General features: G+C 37.5%; 1 protein-coding gene across 1 annotated transcript in view; it reads left to right on the forward strand.

Annotated features, from left to right (window-relative positions):
* TRAPPC9 (trafficking protein particle complex subunit 9) overlaps positions 1-18,218 on the forward strand; it is a 500,739-nt gene that overhangs the window by 213,019 nt on the left and 269,502 nt on the right. The window contains exon 20 of the mRNA XM_013128134.3: positions 10,095-10,248. Within this exon, the coding sequence (XP_012983588.3) occupies positions 10,095-10,248 (154 nt within the window). The remainder of the gene's footprint in view (positions 1-10,094; positions 10,249-18,218) is intronic.

Raw genomic sequence — 18,218 nt, forward strand, 5'->3', positions numbered from 1 at the left:
AAATGTGTTCTCATAGAAGAAATTTGTGTATATGAAAATCACAGAATTAGGCAGAATGCTTTGGGTTGGCAGGAGCTGTAAAGCTCATCCTGTTTCAACCCCCCTGCTACGGGCAGGGACACCTTCCACTAGACCAGGCTGCTCAGCCATTGCAGTCATTTTTATGGGAAAGATGGTGAGCCTCCTGATACGTGTTCACTGTATCCCTGAGCAGACTCATTTTCTAAGACTCCGGAGGTGGACAAGGGACCTCAGCTGGCAGCTCACTAGTTTTCACCCACTCTTAACATAACTTTCTGGACCACTCTGAATACAAGCTGTTCCATCTCTGCTGAGAGCTGTGGGGTGCTGCTCTCTGCATGTCCTTTTTGGGGACCCAAAATGAAGAGAAATGTTTTATTAGTGGCATCAAAAAATCCTGGTTTTACTTGGGAGTTCGTTTATGCTAGATGCCCATTCTGTGAAAGCTTCCCAAGCACGACTTTGCTCACAGGTGAAGTTTTCCTTTCTAAAATTCCAGCTGCTGTGTTCAAACTGTTTTTGAATCATAGGAATCAAGAGCCTTATGATCTAGTTTGATTTTAAGAGGGGTTTTTAATTTGCTTTAGTTCTTTGAAGATGCTACCCGAACATTAGGCAGGCATGCAAGCAGGGCCGTGCAATCGATCGTTCGTATATAGTGTGTAGTCCATACCACCCTAGTTAGCTGAGATAGGTTAATATGGCAGGGAACTGCTCCAAAATGAGTATTTTTCCATGTGAATAATTAAATAAATGCTGCATTTCTAGATCTAGTGTTCAGCTCTAAGGCCGGTTGCTATTCAGTTTCACTGCCCTTTCCCATGGGAGCTCAAGCTCATAGCTTGCTGAATAACAGAGCAACTGGCAGGGGAGTCATTTAATGAGAAATGGTGACTTCCAAATGGGATGTTTTGGCTAAAATAACAAAGTATTTTAGGTCTATGATTATTTTCTAATGTACTAATAAGGCAAATCAGATGCAGCGCAGCAGTATGTGGGGCAGAGTCTGTACAGGTAAATCAATATAAACATGATGAGATAAAAAACAAGACAATCCTAGCCCTGCATATTGCTGAAGTTGGATCCAGGGCTGCCAAAGGCTGAGTATAATTAACAATAAAAGCAATGCCTTGTCTTATTAACCATTATTTCCTATGCAAAGGTGCGGAGGGAAAGTGCTTTGAGGCTGTCACATTGACATTTATGAAGGCTCTAACTGCTCTTGAGAATTGCTAAGACCAGTGTGGTCTTTCAGGCTGCTGCGCTCCACAGTGGGAGAGTTTGGTTTTGGAAGATTGTTTCTGAGTATGCTTCTAAATACGTGTTTATGTGTTATTGGTAGAGGAAGCATTAAATAAACTTATATTTTTAGAGAAAAAATACTGTTTAGGTGATGATTTTGTTTGTGTGTGGTGAGGTGTGTATCATTTCTATTAATAATGTTGAGCAGTTGACTGCTATGGGACCTGTACGCCTCCTCCGGTGAAGCTTGCTCATCGGGACTGAAGATTTTGGGAGCATGATTAAAGCTTCTTGTGCCCCGGCTCATGTTTGTGAATATTATTCCTAATGCCAGTCACAAAATAAGCTCTGCAGGTCAAAACTCAGACCATGTTGCGATAGTGGGAGGTATTCACTGCTGTACTGGTGCTTTGCTTTCTTACACTGATCAGGGGACTGGAGCACCTCCTGTATGATGATAAGCTGAGAGAGTTGGGGCTGTTCAGCCTGGAGAAGAGAAGGCTGCGTGGAGACCTCAGAGCAGCCTTCCAGTATCTGAAGGGGGCCTACAGGGGTGCTGGGGAGGGACTATTCATTAGGGACTGTAGTGATAGGACAAGGGGTAACGGGTTGAAACTTAAACAGCAGAGGTTTAGATTGGATCTAAGGAAGAAATTCTCTGGTGTGAGGGTGGTGAGGTACTGGAATGGGTTGCCCAGGGAGGTAGTGAATGCTCCATCCCTGGCAATTTTCAAGGCCAGGTTAGACAGAGCCTTGGGTGACATGGTTTAGTGTGAGGTGTCCCTGCCCATGGCAGGGGGGTTGGAACTGGATGATCTTGAGGTCCTTTCCAGTCCTAACTATTCTATGATTCCATGTCCTGACTGTCCCCCAACTTTGCTCTTTGGCAGGCTAGTTTTAAGTATGGCATTGTTCCCAAAACTTGCTTCTGGGACCCAAGAATCTTTAGTGAAGCCTATATAACTGTATATACCAAAAGAATCAATGAGTCTATGGCAAAATAAATATTTTCAAGTCCTTGGTCTAACTGGAGTGCAAGACTCTTTAAGGAACTAACCAAGGATTGCTCTAAACAACTGTTGTTAAGAAATCTGGAAAATGTGACGGTGATTTGTGATAGAAGTGTATGGGTTATGGATCTAGGAAGGGAAATTGTTTGAGAAAACAGTTACTTGGGAAAGAATTTGGTTATCACATTGAATTATCTCAAGGCGAACTTCTACTGCCGTGCTCTGGGGAATGGGCAGATGTTATCTTTGTATATAAAAATAGAAGACAAGCAAGTAGATTGTGAATTAATAATTCAGTATGAATGTAAAGTCTAGTTGTATCTCAAAGTGACAGTCCATGGTGAAACATCTACACTTGCACACTAAGAGACGTGTATATTATAATTTTACCAAACCATATTTGAATCACTTTCTTTATGAAAAACTTCTTTTATGAAGAAGTTACATGTAAAGCTCTGCATCACTTAATTTCCTCTTATATAGTCAGTGAGATGGACTGCTTCATGTCATGATTTTTCACCCGTATAGGCTGTTCTGGTGTTCTGAGCATGTGTTTTTTTTGACTAGGACCTCAGTGTCTTCTCTGAAGATAAGCTTTCAGGTGTGTGGCACATGTTGTAGCCATCTTCCTTGAAAAGAGGAGCATTGTCTTCGATTGCATGATGGACTGGGGATTTTTAAGCCTTTTCTGTGAAGAGGTAGTTGATGAGAAGCTTGGTTTGACCCATCAATGTGTGCTTGCAGCCAGAAAGGCTGCAGGTTGAGGGAGGTGATTCTCCACCTCTACTCTGCTCTGGTGAGACCCCACCTGGAGAACTGCATCCAGCTCTAGAGGCCACAACAACAGAACAATGTAGACCTGTTGGGGAGAGTCCAGAGGAGGCCATGAAGATGATCAAAGGGCAGTCTTCTTAATTTTTTCCTGAGAAGGTGGAGAAAGCTGGAATGTTAGCTAGGCATGACTGTAAAATGGGTTCTTTTGGTCTTATTTGTTGTACCTGATACTAAATATTTTTAGTTTACTTATTTTTTCTTTTTAACTTTCTGCCACATGAAGGCAATATTGAATTATACAAATGAGCAAGTTAATATGAATATGTATCTTTTGAAATTCATATCTCCGATTATTAATATTCTACTGAGAGGTAGGAGGTTCAGTATGGTATTATTTTGGATAATGAGAGGATTGCTAATCCTTGCATAGTTTAGCTGTGATAAAGGGAGGATATTCAACTCAATCTTCAAGTATTATTGTGCTTACTCTTTTCTAGATTTCCTAAAGATATAAATGACTATTGATAGTCTCTTGTGCCCCTATAGAAATTGCTGCATCTATAGAGCAGGCTATTACCTCTGTTACTTTACATTTCTTATTTCTGTTTTGCTGCATAGTGATTGCCATAGAATTCAAAATTACTGAAATTGGCAAGTAAAAAAAGGTGGAAGTTGAAGAGTTGGTGCCTCTTCATTTTTAGTTTATGGGTTTCAGGTTTGGAGTTAGGAGATAAAGAGCTAGATTCTCAGTATGCATAGTACAACCTTATTTAAACAGAAGATTTATGTAGCTAACTATCTCTTAACACTGTTCAATTTTCAAATATTACATTATATAGAGTAGAACTATTCTTTCCTAGTTAATTTTTTGTCATCTGAAATGTTGTGGATCAGATAAGTGTAAGCTGCTGAATTTTGCAGACTTCACATTATAGTTTGAATTTTATCTCCTCTTCAATTACTTTAAATAAATAATTAAGTTCTAAATGCAAATTTTTTTAATTTAATTGACTGTTCCAAGATTAATGGAAAAAATTATCTTTTGCTCTGCATAGGTCTGATATTGAAGCAATTGTTTTTCTTTATGAAGTCAGTTTTAGGCCAGGAGGAGAGATCATTACTTGCAGGTCACTCGAGCTACTTATTTTTACAGCTGTAGTTTATAGTAGTGAATGAAATACAGATTGCGGTTCTAAAGCAGTGAAATAATTAGAAGTAAAAACAAGTTGTATGTTAATTTGAATTACTTGACATTCTGATTTTCATCTAGGGATACATATGTATTCATCTCAGAAGAGATTTGATTCTAGAGGTCCCTCTTTGCCTATAAATCATAGAATCACAGAATAGTTAGGGTTGGAAAAGACCTTAAGGTCATCTAGTTCCAACTCCCCTGCCATGGGCAGGGACACCTCACACTAAACCATGTCACCCAAGGCTCTATTCAACCTGGCCTTGAACACTGCCAGGGATGGAGCATTCACAACTTTCCTGGGCAACCCATTCCAGTGCCTCACCACCCTTACAGTAAAGAATTTCTTCCTTAGATCCAGTCTAAACTTCCCCTGTTCAAGTTCTCACCCGTTACCCCTTGTCCTATCACTACACTCCCTAAAGAAGAGTCCCTCCCCAGCATTCTTATAGGCCCCCTTCAGATACTGGAAAGCTGCTACGAGATCTCCACGCAGCCTTCTCTTCTCCAGGCTGAACAGCCCCAATTTTCTCAGCCTGTCTTCATACAGGAGGTGCTCCAGTCCCTGATCATCCTCATGGCCTCCTCTGGACTTCTTCCAAAAGTTCCATGTCCTTTTTATGTTGAGGACACCATAACTGCACACAGTACTCCAAGTGAGGTCTCACGAGAGCAGAGTAGAGAGGCAGGATCACCTCCTTCTACCTTCTAGTCACGCTCCTTTTGATGCAGCCCAGGATACAGGTTTGTCACTCCCATTTTTTATATCAGCCCCTGAACTTGTATTTAGGGTGGAGTTATATGTACTTGAAATTTCATGTTGTAAAACCCTTACTGATGAGATTGCTCAGTGGAATTTTCTTAAAGTAGACTTGTCTTTATGCATTTATTTTTCCTGATGAAAGTGAGAATAGTGTCATCCTCACTTCCATCTTTTCCTGAAATTTCAAGTCATTGAGTCTACGAGGACTATTCGTATACATAAGCATTTTGCACAAGCAGTAATGTGGTCTGGCTCTTCAGTGTCTCTACTGTCTGCTTTATATAAGAAAGGAGGATGAGCAGTAAGCATCGTATTGAATAAAGTCTGCAACTTCCTCCTTTCAGCTTCATTATGAAAACAGGTTGCAAACTCATCTCTGGATGATAGTATTTAAATAGGTAGTTAACCATGAGGAAGAGTTTTTGGGTTCCTCTTATATTGTTTCTTTCTAAAGATAATTGAATAAAGACCATCTCTAGATTTTATTCGTCCAACCTAAGCAGCATTTTTTTTATTTACTTAATGAAAGATGAAATTTAGCTATGTTGACCAGATTGCTACTTTTCTTTTAACACCATGCCTGCTTTTAACTCTGTTTTGTTTGGAAAGTGTCACATATTTCATTTTGCTTTATAGATACATTTTCTTACAAGAGATGAGGACATCTACAGAGCTAAGATGCATCCCTGGGAATAGTGTATGCCTGGGACCTGCCTGCTGTCTTGCTGTGAGCAAGGGCGGGAGTTTGTAGCCCTACAAGCAGTAGTCCTTTACTGAATTTTCCCCCTATTAGTTATATGTGCTACTTGCCACTTCTGTGAAGCTGTTTGTGTTGCTTAGTTTTAATAGCTTTTCTTTAGCAAAGAGGGATGTGCAAGTCACTGGCTTAGGAATTGTCATGATGCCAGTTACAGGAAGTGATTTTTCTCGATAGAAAGCCCTTTCTGTTGTGCATTTCATTGTCAGGACGGAGTAAGATTTCCAGTAAAGTTGAAACTCATTTTATGAGAAGTGGTGAAATGAACTGTCCAGTGTCTTTAACAATTCTGTACTGTTACTTTAATAGGACTTCAGATAACTGTCACTGAAATGTCTGCTGGACCATTGCAAGGTTTGTCTTTTTTTTTTGCCTCTAAGTCATCCTGACAGGAGACGTGAAATGATACCGCACAGGCATATCATCAGCATTGGCAATGAGCTGACCTTTTCCTCTTCATTCACTTAATTTGTATTTGAATAATTTGCATCCCTGTAATGATGCTTGACTGTCTGAGTAGCTGTCACAATGGCTTGGACTCGTTTCATGACAAAACCCAGTAGTTTCAAAATGTGGTTGTTTCATTATTCATGAAAGCTGTTGTTCCTTTATCCCTTTTCCTGCACAAGCAAGGTTAGCAAGAGAGAATCAAAACGTGATTCGCGTTTGCAGGATTGGCTATTTAATGTTTTTACATGATGCAGAGTTCTTATACAAATACCTCATGATTTATTGAAAACTCTTCCTGTAGGAAATTTGGATAGCTACCCATGAGGCAAAGAAGGTTAAACTGAATTTCTCATCCCTTTTCCTACAGCAGTATATGTTTGAACTTGAGTTTTAAAATCCTTCCTATTTGCCCTGATACGCAATTGCTTTGAAGAGCAAGTGCTATTCATACAGGTACCGTTGGTCAACATGAGCCATTCATTATCCCAGGGGTGTAATAAAGCGAATGCCTTTTTCAGTCAGATTTGTCTTTTTTTTTCTTCTTTCTGTATAGATCCTATAGATTCTTGTGTATCACAACAAACAAGGACAAATTTGGAGAGAAAAGAAGCGCAGAAAACTCTTGACAAGAAGCAAGTTGTAAAGTAACTGTAGGCAGAAGTGGAGGAAGACTTCTACAGCTAAAATGCATTTCAGTTTAATGATTTTGAGGCATAGTATAGTGAGAAAGTTGGGAAATGTTCAAGAGGTCTTCACTGCTTTCTGCTTCTTTTAGGGTAAAGGTGGTGTGATTGAAATATGTGGTTTTCTAGTTGGTGATTGTAACCCAAGGTCCAGCTTATCTGTTTTCTGCTTCAGTCAACTGGCTTTGGGAATTGTTTGTTCATTTGTTAATACCTCTGTGGTGAAATGCATCTTTTGGGAGAAATCATCACATGAAAATTGCAGCGAAGAAGCTGTGCTTGTGTAGGGGTACATTTCTAAGTGTGAATGACTGATTTAGGTTATGGTATTTATTTTTTTGTTTGATTTTTGTGTAAAGCTTTCCAATTTACTACACATTCCATAGGCTGTGGAATAAACACTGAAGCAATGTTATTGATAAAAAATGCAGAGACAAAACTCAATATGGATATTTTTAGCACAAGTGGAAGAAGAATACTGATGATGAAAGGCATATACTTCTAAGAAAAAGAGCTAGGATTTAATTTTTGTCATGCTTTACTTTGAGTGTAACTACAGTATCAAAAAACTTCGCTTTATCTCTGTTGCTTTCTTACATTCTGACTACATTTGTATTCATAATACTGTTTTGTGTGATATTTTTCTCTCCACAGTTCTCTTTTACTCAGACCTCTTCACTTTCTAGCTGCCAAGTGTGTTGTTGGGGGTGGTTTTGTATCTTCTCATGTGACACATGGTGTCACTGTGCTAAATACGGTATACACGGTACAACTAAAAACATGGTTAAAAGAACTTGAAAAATAGTAGAGGTTCTGAGTAGTAGGAGCCCTATTTACTAAAGTTTTCCATTCCTTAGAGCTTAATAAAAATTGCTTCAAATAGAGTTGTACAATGAGGCGATGTAAAGAGTAATCTAGGCTGTATTTCTGAAGCTGATGTGGGTTTATTATGGACTGTTGGGGAAAAAAAGTGCTTACATGCATTTTTAATTTCCAGAAAAAATATCACCATGTTGCCAGTAATGATCCATTAACAGGAATGTGTTCGGAACGCCCTCAGTTACATATTAAATATTGTTAGGCAGGAACGCTTTTCTAATATATCATTCACTTAGAAAAGAGTGGCTCCATAATGAGGTGAGAGCTATTTTCCAGGTCCACTGGGAGATGGATTCTAGGTATTTTTGACTGTTCAGAAACCGATATAATTTGTTGTCAGAATATGACTGCAGGTAACTGGCTGTGAGTACTTATGTGAGAATTTAATCAGTATTGTGTAGATAATTAAAATAAAGTACTGGGTTTGCATCTGCTCGTGTACCAAAGAGTAATGAAGGAAGTTTGGAAACAAAGGCAAAAATGATTTTGGAATGTTCCAGTTGTCTCTGTCTTCCACATGCATTGCCCAGGCAAAATCCAGGAAAGTCAACCTGCATTTTCAGAATCAAATCATACTTCAGTGCCAGTAAGACTTGATGTTGTTAGTTGTGGTTTCAGGCCTGATTTTTAAAAACCCACTCTGCAGATTTTATCTGGGTGTTTTTCATTGCATTCTTTCTGGCTTGATCCTGGCCATTTCTGTGATACACTTCTGTTAGTTCAGTATTAGCTTTTTTATATGCCCAGCGCTTGGTGGTCTTTGCATGCAAATGAAGAACTCTTAATGATCTCTCACTGTAGAAAAATAGCCAGACCAGAAACACCCACTTAGAGAGGAACAGATTCCTTCCTCTGCCTTTCTTGATCTTTTAAATGTGAAGATCAGCAAAGATGTGGACTGCAGGAGAAGGAGTTTATAGAAATAGTAATTGTGCCACTGTTGTCTCAGTGATATATTTGTACTTTTTAATGATGAAGGTAGTCTTGAAAAATTAACAGCTTCTCTTTAGATGTCAGTTTTTGCTCAGGGTGAAACATGATGGGCCTGTTTGAATTCAGCTTTCCACAGTAAACTTCATAAGCTCTAGAATATTCCTTGTTATTTTAATTGCCTTGTACTTTCTCCCAGTTTCTTTTAGGGTCAAAATTCTCTGAAATGAATACTAATTATAGAAAATCTCTTCTGGTCTGGGGGGATTTCAGAGTTCTTTCTTGTTGACTTTTGTTCCTAGTGTATTCCCGTTGCAGCATTTGTAGAACATGTTTGTCTCTTTATATGTAGAAATAGGTAAAGGAACAGGAGTAATCCTGTGTTTTCATGAAATGCCTTTCCCGTACCCCTTGTTAGGCTGTAGTTGCATTTCATTGTGAATGGTTTCCAAAACTGTTGCTTGATCTTCTGTTTTCCTTAAGTGCAAAGTCATCTCAAGAACAATATATTTTAATTCTTCCCTAATTATTTTTCTATTTTAGACGATTCAGGAAATTAAAGCTGGTTTGGCAGCACAGTGTATTAGATCTGCTGTAACCAGATTTCATGTGATGTGAGCTGGTCTAAATTCCCTTTTATATTAGATTAGTGATTCTAATTTAACATATAAATATTTAGTATGCATTACAGCCTAATATATTTAATTTAATTTGCTTTTATGCCTTACCGTACATTTAATAAAGCAATGATTTAACCATTTACTACCAATGAATTATAGTATGATATTGAAATTAATATTGTCTGTAATTCATGAAGATGTATTAAGCAAGATGGAAGTATCTTCTTACAGAAGAAGACAGGGGCCACATTTAGGCCCTAGTACTGTGGTGATTTTGTCTTTCCTTCCTGGGTTTTATATGGAATTTTTTAGAGGAAAATTTAGGAATTTGACTTGTAAAACTAATGAAGTATACATGGTTTTCCAAGTGTGTTACTGTTCACTTCAAGAAGCACTTTTATCTTAAGTCTTAAGCACACAAGGAGCTTTTACATACCAAGAGTGATGGCAAGTGAACCTTGGCAGAACAACAAAAAACAGAAACTAGTTGCAACTGCAGAACAGATGACTTGTGTACCACTCACAAAAGCATTAAGATGTTGATTGATGATTTATGAAAATTCAAACTGTCTTCAATAGGGTTAGACTTCTATTTTCAGTAGCATAAATCATCTGGGTTATGTATCGTTAGTACAAAGACTAGATGCCACTGAGACTAATCTATTATAATGCTTGGTTTCACAGTGGTCTGCATTTTCTGCAGGAGTAATATCTGTAAAATTGTTATAGTAACAATCCCATTTTTTTCCCTCTTTCTTTTCCTTTTGCTACAGTATGGCTATCCAAGTCGATAAGTTCAATTTTGAGAGCTTCCCAGAAACCCCTGCCGATGGGACTCAGTTTGCGAATGCAAAGCAGCTGGAAGAAGAAAGGCAACAAGCAAAAGGATTGGAGATTAACAGCAAGCTGGATATTTGCTGGAAAATTATATCCTTTCATAAATACTTGCTTTAAAAATACATAAATAGTGCCCTATGACACATTATATTTTGTAATTCAGCTCACTTTATAGCAGTGTTACTGAAAAGAAATGTAATTAGAACTATGAAGCTTGTCATAATTATAGACTCTTTAAGGTTAATTGTGCTGTATATTATTTGGCTAATGCTTGGATCTTACTATAATGGCTTTTCTTGAGTCATTGAGCCTGCCATAAACCCTGTGTGTTTTTCCCAACTTTTAGGCAACTGAGGAAGTACAGTTAGGATTGATAAGTAGTAATTTTATAGGGTCAATTTTGTCTATTATCCCCCACACTGAGTAACTGAATCTTGAAGAAATACATGAAGCTGGATTCGAACAGTTTTCATATAATTAATTAAATTTGAGCAAATCAGAATATATTAGAATAATTTATTTCTGAGTCCTCTTTACAGATCTAGTTTTAAGGTTTAGAAAGGGCTTGCATGATGACTTAATCATTCTAAACATAAAATCCCTATAATAATTCTAAATGCAGTAAAATATTGCCTTAATATTATTAATGAGAAACTACATTTGGTTTTGAGTTAAAATAAACCAATGATGTTGCAGTAAATTTAATGATTTCCATAAAAAAATCTTCTGCTTGGCTTGTCAAAAATTCACTTTTTCATAGTTTTCATCAGCAAAATGTTCCGTTCAGCCAACAGCCCCAAGCCATGTGTTGATACTCAGTATGTTCCATGAGATTTTTATTTTCACTCAGATCATCCTCAAATTCATGTGATAGTGGGTGGCAGGAAATGGGAGAAGAGTGACAATCAAATAATGCTTTATCTTTTTGTTCTTTTAATTGTACTTTTATCTCGTGATCTGATACGATTTTTCATTACTAATTATTAAATTAGCTGCTCAGGGGTTGTCAAAGGCAAGACACAAGACATAAATGAGATTCCCAGTGCCTTGTTCTGTCCAGGCTCCCTAAGCAACATTGCAGAGAGTTCTGTTTATTCAGAATATGTCAATATTTAACCAGAAATCACTCAGAAAATTCCTGTATTATGGAAGGATACTCTTTGCTGCCATGCTTGAATTCCTACACTTGGAATTGAACACGTTATCGTAATATTTTTTTCAGAATGTGAAAATACATTCATTTCTGTTGCTGAGCAACACTGTTTACATCCATTCCATGTTCTGTGTTTAAACCCAGTTTTGATACCAAAACTATCGTGGTTGACATTTAAGTCAGTACCTCAGCAAGACAACAGGACAAGTCATGAATTCTGTGTGTTAAATTCAGTGGAAGAATTAGTTTCTGTGTTTTTAAGATTTGTCATGAATGTTCTCTCTGTTCTTAGAACTAAAACTGTTCTAATGCAAGGAAATAACGTGTTTAAAAACTGTTCAAGAAAGAGGTAAGTTGTTTTTCAGATTACATGTTCTGATTAGAATCAGGTTTTCTCATTCTTTTGTTTATTACAGCAACATTTAGATGAGAGCTAGTAAACCCAAGAATTCTCCTTCTCAGGTCTGCTGAGTTTGAGAAACTTCATTTCTGAGACATCTGTCCTCTAATCAGAATAATTTGACACTGACCAAGAGGGTTTATTTCCGACATACTGACAGACGGATAACATGGAGAAAGGGATGGATAACTGTATAAGCCTTGTTTTCCTTCAGAAGCCAGCCTAAATGCAGTGAGAAGATAAGAAGTATTTGCGGAAATACAAAGGGATATAGTGACTTATATTTCTTCCTAGGGAAGGCATTTTTGAAAAAAAGCCTTTTGAATGGTAAGCCAATGAGATCTCTTTGGTGTCTACTGTCTTTGAAATACTTTCTCTGCTAAGTGTGTGCATGAGAAGAGGAAGGTATATTTTAGAGAGCACAGCTGAGATAATGTTGTTGTAAATAATCTTATATTGTTTACATGGGAGGGGACTATACTATTTAGCTTGTAATTACTTAAATTCTTAACTGTATTTATTGATACCCTATGAAACCATCACATAAAGAAGGCTTAAAATTTTATGTCTGTGGATTACATTGACTGCAATAAAAAGTTAGTTATATGGAGCTCCTGTGAGGGCCATGAATAGCTCACAAGGATGAGGATTTCAGGTTGTATTTGTATATCTTTAGGAGCACCAGAAGTATTTTCCAGTATGGAAATTGTTCATTTTTCCATGTTTTATCCATTCAAATATTCAGAGTTTGAAGTGAGAAAATTTTTCAGTGCTTCATTTGTGGAAGTATGGTAAAACTTGATCGATTTTCATATACTTTTGGAGGGCTGAAGGCAGAAGGTAAAGACAACGTAGCGTATTACTTCATTTAATTTTTGTACATTTTTGATAGAATTAAAATAATTAGGAAAATAGGTCTTCTTATGAAAAAGCTTACTGCCATGCCATTCCAATTAAGAAACATTGTGTAGTAATGTAATTTAGTGTATCTTTGATATTATACTTGTATTGAGATCATTAAAATTAAGACCATGCTGTCTTGCTTTTTAGCATCTGTTAGATGGCATCTGGTATCAGTGCAACAACTGGAGTTTGTTTTAACACAGGATTTGAACAGATGGAGCACAAGTAGTATTCAGGTGGCTAATATTTTCAAATTATGCTTCTTTTCATATTTTCTAAATATTTTTAAACAAAATTTATATTTTCATCAGGGACTTTCTAATCATTCTGACTCACTGATCAGGCATCTGTACAAAGTGTTCTTTGAAGTTTCTAGAGTGCTGTGTGTCTTGCTGAGTATACTGAAATTTTACTCCTGTACCTGAATTCTTCAAAATCTTACGAAATGTCATGTTCCCCATGTGGAAGATGAAGGGCAGGTTAAACTTCTCTTTGTGGTCTTTACAAGTTCTGTGTTAGATTATTACTCTTCAAAGTATTCCATCAATTTCTGCCATCTACATTTTGACTTCAGAAATTCAAATATATTCAGGATTATTCCAGAGAATTTGGTTACAATGCAGGTGGTCCTCAGTTTTAGAAGCACAGGCAAAGATTTCTTGATGTTTAGATGGTGGAAGGAGTTCTTCACAGGAAATATAGGAAGGTTTGGATAGGAACAGCATCAAGATATTATTTATGTTTCAGTTTCATATCTATTTTAGTTTGTCATAAATCTTGCTGCTGCCTAATGAGCAGTCTTTCCCTGTGTTCTAGCTCTGGGTGTCTCTTGTCACTGTGCTGATGAAGTGAGTTAAGAACATCTTTGCCAGCAGACTTGCTAAGTCTAGTGAGTCTATCTTTAAACTTGGTGCCTTGCAGGATGGACCCCAAAGCCTGTAGAACAGTGCAAGAAGGGGGAAGCATAGTCAGGGGAAAGTGATGGGTTTCATCAAGCCCATGTCAGATGCTTACAAAAGGGCTTGCAAAAGCATGTGGAGGAGGAATTAGAGGTCAGTGTGGAGTTTCACACTCTGGTCTCAGGAGGGTTTCAGAAAGTAGTAGTTTGCATGAACATGGTGCACTGACAAGTGGGTATGGTTTATTTAGGAAGGTTGTGCAGAGCTGATGAGGAAGGATTGTTGTGTTCTGCATAAAGGATGGCTGAAGTGCATAGGGAATTGTTAGGAAATGAGGGAAAAAGCTTTTGAATCAAGGACAGAGGAGTCCAGCAGAGAGATACAGTGTGCATTTGTTACAGACTACCCAATCAAGAATTGAAGCTTGAAGGATGAAGTATTCCTGGAAGAAGTCTTCCAATTGCAGGTTTGATTTCTGGAGTACTTGAAGGATGAGCTATTCCTTCAACAACTGGAAGAAGTCTTCCAATTGTGGATTAGATTTTTGGAGTACTTAAAGGACACTTTATGTGTGCAGCTGCTGGATGGCTTGATTGGCATGTGCTGTACAGGATCTGCTACTTGAAAATAATGAAGATCGAGTTGGAGGGGTGTGGTTTGACAGCAGCCTTGATTACAGTTGCCCTGAGATGGTGGAGTTCAATATCCTGAGAGAAGTTAGGAGGACAAGTAGAAGGATAATGACTCTAGACTGTAGGAGAGGAGGCTTTGGGGAACTGGTAGGCAGGATTGCATAAGCTTTTGGGCTTAGGGCTTCCAGGAGCAACCTTCTCAAAATCTAAGAGTTGTAGCAGTCAACAAAGTACATCTGGCTCTTCAAGCAAAGTATATCACAACTTAACTGTAATAAATTGCAGCCAGGTAAATTCTGGTTAAGCAGTAGGAGAAATCCTTTTTACAACAAGGATTCGTCAAACGGTGGATCAAGTTATCCAAAAGTTCTGTAAAATCGATGTCTTTGAAGATATTGAAACATTCTGGACAAGACCTTGAACAACTTGGTGCAATTTCGGTATTTCTGTGCTTTGAGCACAGGTTTGGGCAGTGACTCTGGCATTTCAATATCAGTTATTCTGTGATTTGTGCAGCCATGCAGAAGGCTGGGGCAGAGAATGACTGTTGAAAACCAAACTCCTTTTCCTCCTCCTGTCTCCTGCTGTCCCCAGGTTTGTTTGCAGCCAGAGAATTTTTCTAATGTACTGTGAAAGAATTGCTATTTCAGTGAAATGAGACTATAACATTTTGGAGTAATTTTCTTGAAAATATCCTAAACCTGGCCCTAACAGCCTTGAAAACATGAGACTTCCAGCACCACCTTAAAAATCATGTTTCAGTCTTAACTTTTCTAATAGTTAAGCAATTTTTTCTTACTTCAACATTAATTTCTGTGATTTAGCTGATGCCTGTCCTATTTGCAAAGTTTTCTTACAGTTCTGAAATTGTATTGTGTGCCTTTCTTCTGTTTCCTCTTTTCTATATTTAAACCTAATTGCCAACATTTTTTCAAAGCCCATTTGCTTTCAGTCATATTGCTGATGTTCTGCAGTATAGCTATATTTTTCTCACTGTGTGGGATCCAAAGCTGTAAGCAATGCTTCAGGTGAGATTTCTCATAGAACAAAAGCTTTACTTTCCATGTTTCAGGTACAGTGGTTACTCTGAGTACTGTTCTTGACTTCTTTGGCAAGTTTCCTATGTCTGAGTGATATATTGTTTTATGTGGCCCAGTATAACTGAATAATTATTCCCAACTTCCATTTATAGACTTGTTGATTCCTTCCAGGTGATACTTGGAACTTTTCTTCATTGAATTTCATCCAAGTGATTTTCATACGTTCCATTCATTTATTAGGTTGGTGAATGCTGACATCCTTTCCAAATACATACATTTTATGAATGTTTTTCTAGTTCACCATTTAAGTAGCCAGTGGGAATGTTGAAATTAATATGTATCAGACAGAACCTTGAGTCATTTCATTTGATAAGTTCTTTACTGTGAAGGTGGTGAAGCACTGGAATGGGTTGCCCGAGGAAGCTGCAAATCTTCCATCCCTGGAGGTGTTCAAGGCCTGGTTAGACGGAGTCTTGGGTGACATGGTTTAGTGCGTGGTGTCTCTGCCCATGACAGGGGGGTTGGAACTGGATGATCTTAAGATCCTTTCCAACCCTAACTATTCTGTGATTCCATGCTATCTAGGCTTGACAGCAAACCAGTGACAACTTATGAAAATTTACTTTTCTGTTTGTCTGTTCAGCTTTTTGATGACTTCATCATAATTATGAATCATAAGTTATGAAAATATGGCATGTTATGAAACTTTTGTACATCTGTAAAGGTTTCCTTAGAAATACTTTAGTTGGATGGAGCTTTACATTTCCATGCTGAGTTTGGCTTAGCATCAACAATCATTTGCAAAAGTAACTATTATTTAAGAACTTCAATAACTGTATGTAATTAGTTTAAGTAGTAAAGCACCACAGTAATAATGAAGCAGAAAGCTTAAAATATGACTAAGGCTACTGCTATATAAGTAAATTGTGGCCATAAATCATTTAAATTTCTTTTTCATTAGTATAATTTCTCTTTATGAACAGTTGCTAATTTGCTTATGGTATGTATATGCTTTCACCTCTATTTATTTGCAGAGGAACTGGGAAATATGTTATTGCAAATAAATCGCTTTAGAGCAATGCAAGATGTGTAATGTTGCAGAGAGAAAAAACATGGCTAACTTTAAGATATAAAGCATTTTTAAAAATGGATTGTCTTTTTAAGCAGTAGGTTTTAGAAAACATGCTATGTTATTATCGTGGGTACCCAGATACATGCTAGACAATCAGAATTAGTATAAAAGAGCAAAGTTTTCCTTGGGGAAGTAACAAGTTCATTCGACTGTCATTCAGGTTTTCACTATGAAACATTTTATATCATATACAATCTGTTGCTAAGGAAATGTTAAATAAAGATGCCTAAATGAAAAATTAGGGTTTGATTTTAAGGTTTTTTTAAACAACACTTGTTAGTTGTGTGTTCTTTGGCTCTGAGGTCCCCATTGAAACTTATTTCATTGTGCAGATGAAAATGTCTTGAGCTGCCAAACGTGAACAGTTCCACTGGAAACTGGAAGTCAACTGTTTCAGTCCTGGCTGATTCACGTGTTGTTAATAACAAAGATTTGACTGTTGGAAATGAGGCCTGGGTTAACAATTTAACAGTCTCACTCTGATGGAAGAGAGGGTTTATAAACCCAGTGAGATGATAGCGAAATATTTGGAGGTTTCATTAAGTAGATAAATTCTACAAGGTCACATTTAACTTTGTCAGTCTAAACTTCCATTTGTCTGTGCATTTTTTCAACAAATCTTAAATTCTGGATCTTACACTTTTGTCTTTATCAGGTTCGACTTTGAGGTAAGAATGAAAGGATATACTGGCAATCCCTGTTCCAACTGTTTTGCTTTCATTAACTTCTAAAGGCTTGTCTTAGGAAATAGGCAAACTCTTGAGTTAAGCTTTTCTCTTCTTCCTCTAAAATTTTATTAATACACATTTCAGTTGCTTTTCCTCTCCAAGGTGATGAGTTTGCTACAATGTTCAGTTTGTGTTTGCGCTATAATGAGCAATTTTATATAATTGCCTCATATATAGTTGGGTGACAAAGAACAATGATACAAAATTCCATGCTATTTATTAGGAATGGTTAGGCCATACCAACTAGACTAGTTTCAATGTCAGCTTAATTGATTTTTTGCTTTGAGACTCTTTGGCAGCAGAGTGTCAGCTGAATTAGATGCTTAGTGAACTCTGTGGGCAAAACTTTTGATACTCATTAAAAACCTGTGTTTTGGGAGATATTTTTAAAGCACCTTTTCTGAATCACTTGATGCAAGTTGGGCATTTACCTTATGTCTAAGCCTCTTTTGCCATAGCTATGGGGCAGCCTGAATACTGCACTGAATGCCGCTAGGACTGCCAGGTCTTCCTGGTGACTAATATGAAGAGAGCAAGGTTGCACTGATCGCAGAATAATTTAGGTTGGAAGGAGCCTTCTCAGGTCTGTTATTAACACCCTGTCCTGCAACTTGCGTCTGTTGCCCCTCTTTGTATTACTTCGCTCCTCCAAGGGAAATCTGGCTCTATAGCCTTACTTCTCTTCTTAAGACCAAATCAACCCTGTTCTCTCAGGTTTAATGTGTTACATGCTCCAGCTCTCTAATCATCTTGGTAAACCTCCAGGGAATTTTATCCCATATTTCAGTGTCCTGAACTGGGGAAGTCAGACTGGACAGAGAATATAAGGATTGTAGATATGTCATTTTTTATTAGTTGAGGTATAGCTTTGGATACTTTTTGCACTTACTCCAAGAAGCAGTTGGTTTCAGAAATCATTGGTAGCTGTATTGAATTTGAAATGTAAAACGTGTTTTCCTTGTGAATTATAGAATTATATAATTATTCATGTTGGAAAATACCTTTCAACTAATCAAGTCCCGATGTTAACCTAGCACTGCCAAATCCTCCACTAAACCACCACACTACAAGTCTTTTAAATACCTCCAGGGATGGTGACTCCACCAATTCATTGGGCAGCCTGTTCCAATGCTTGACAACCTTTTCAGGGAAGAAATTGTTCCTAATATCCAA

Source organism: Melopsittacus undulatus, chromosome 1 (genome assembly GCF_012275295.1).
Source record: "Melopsittacus undulatus isolate bMelUnd1 chromosome 1, bMelUnd1.mat.Z, whole genome shotgun sequence".
Taxonomy (NCBI): domain Eukaryota; kingdom Metazoa; phylum Chordata; class Aves; order Psittaciformes; family Psittaculidae; genus Melopsittacus; species Melopsittacus undulatus.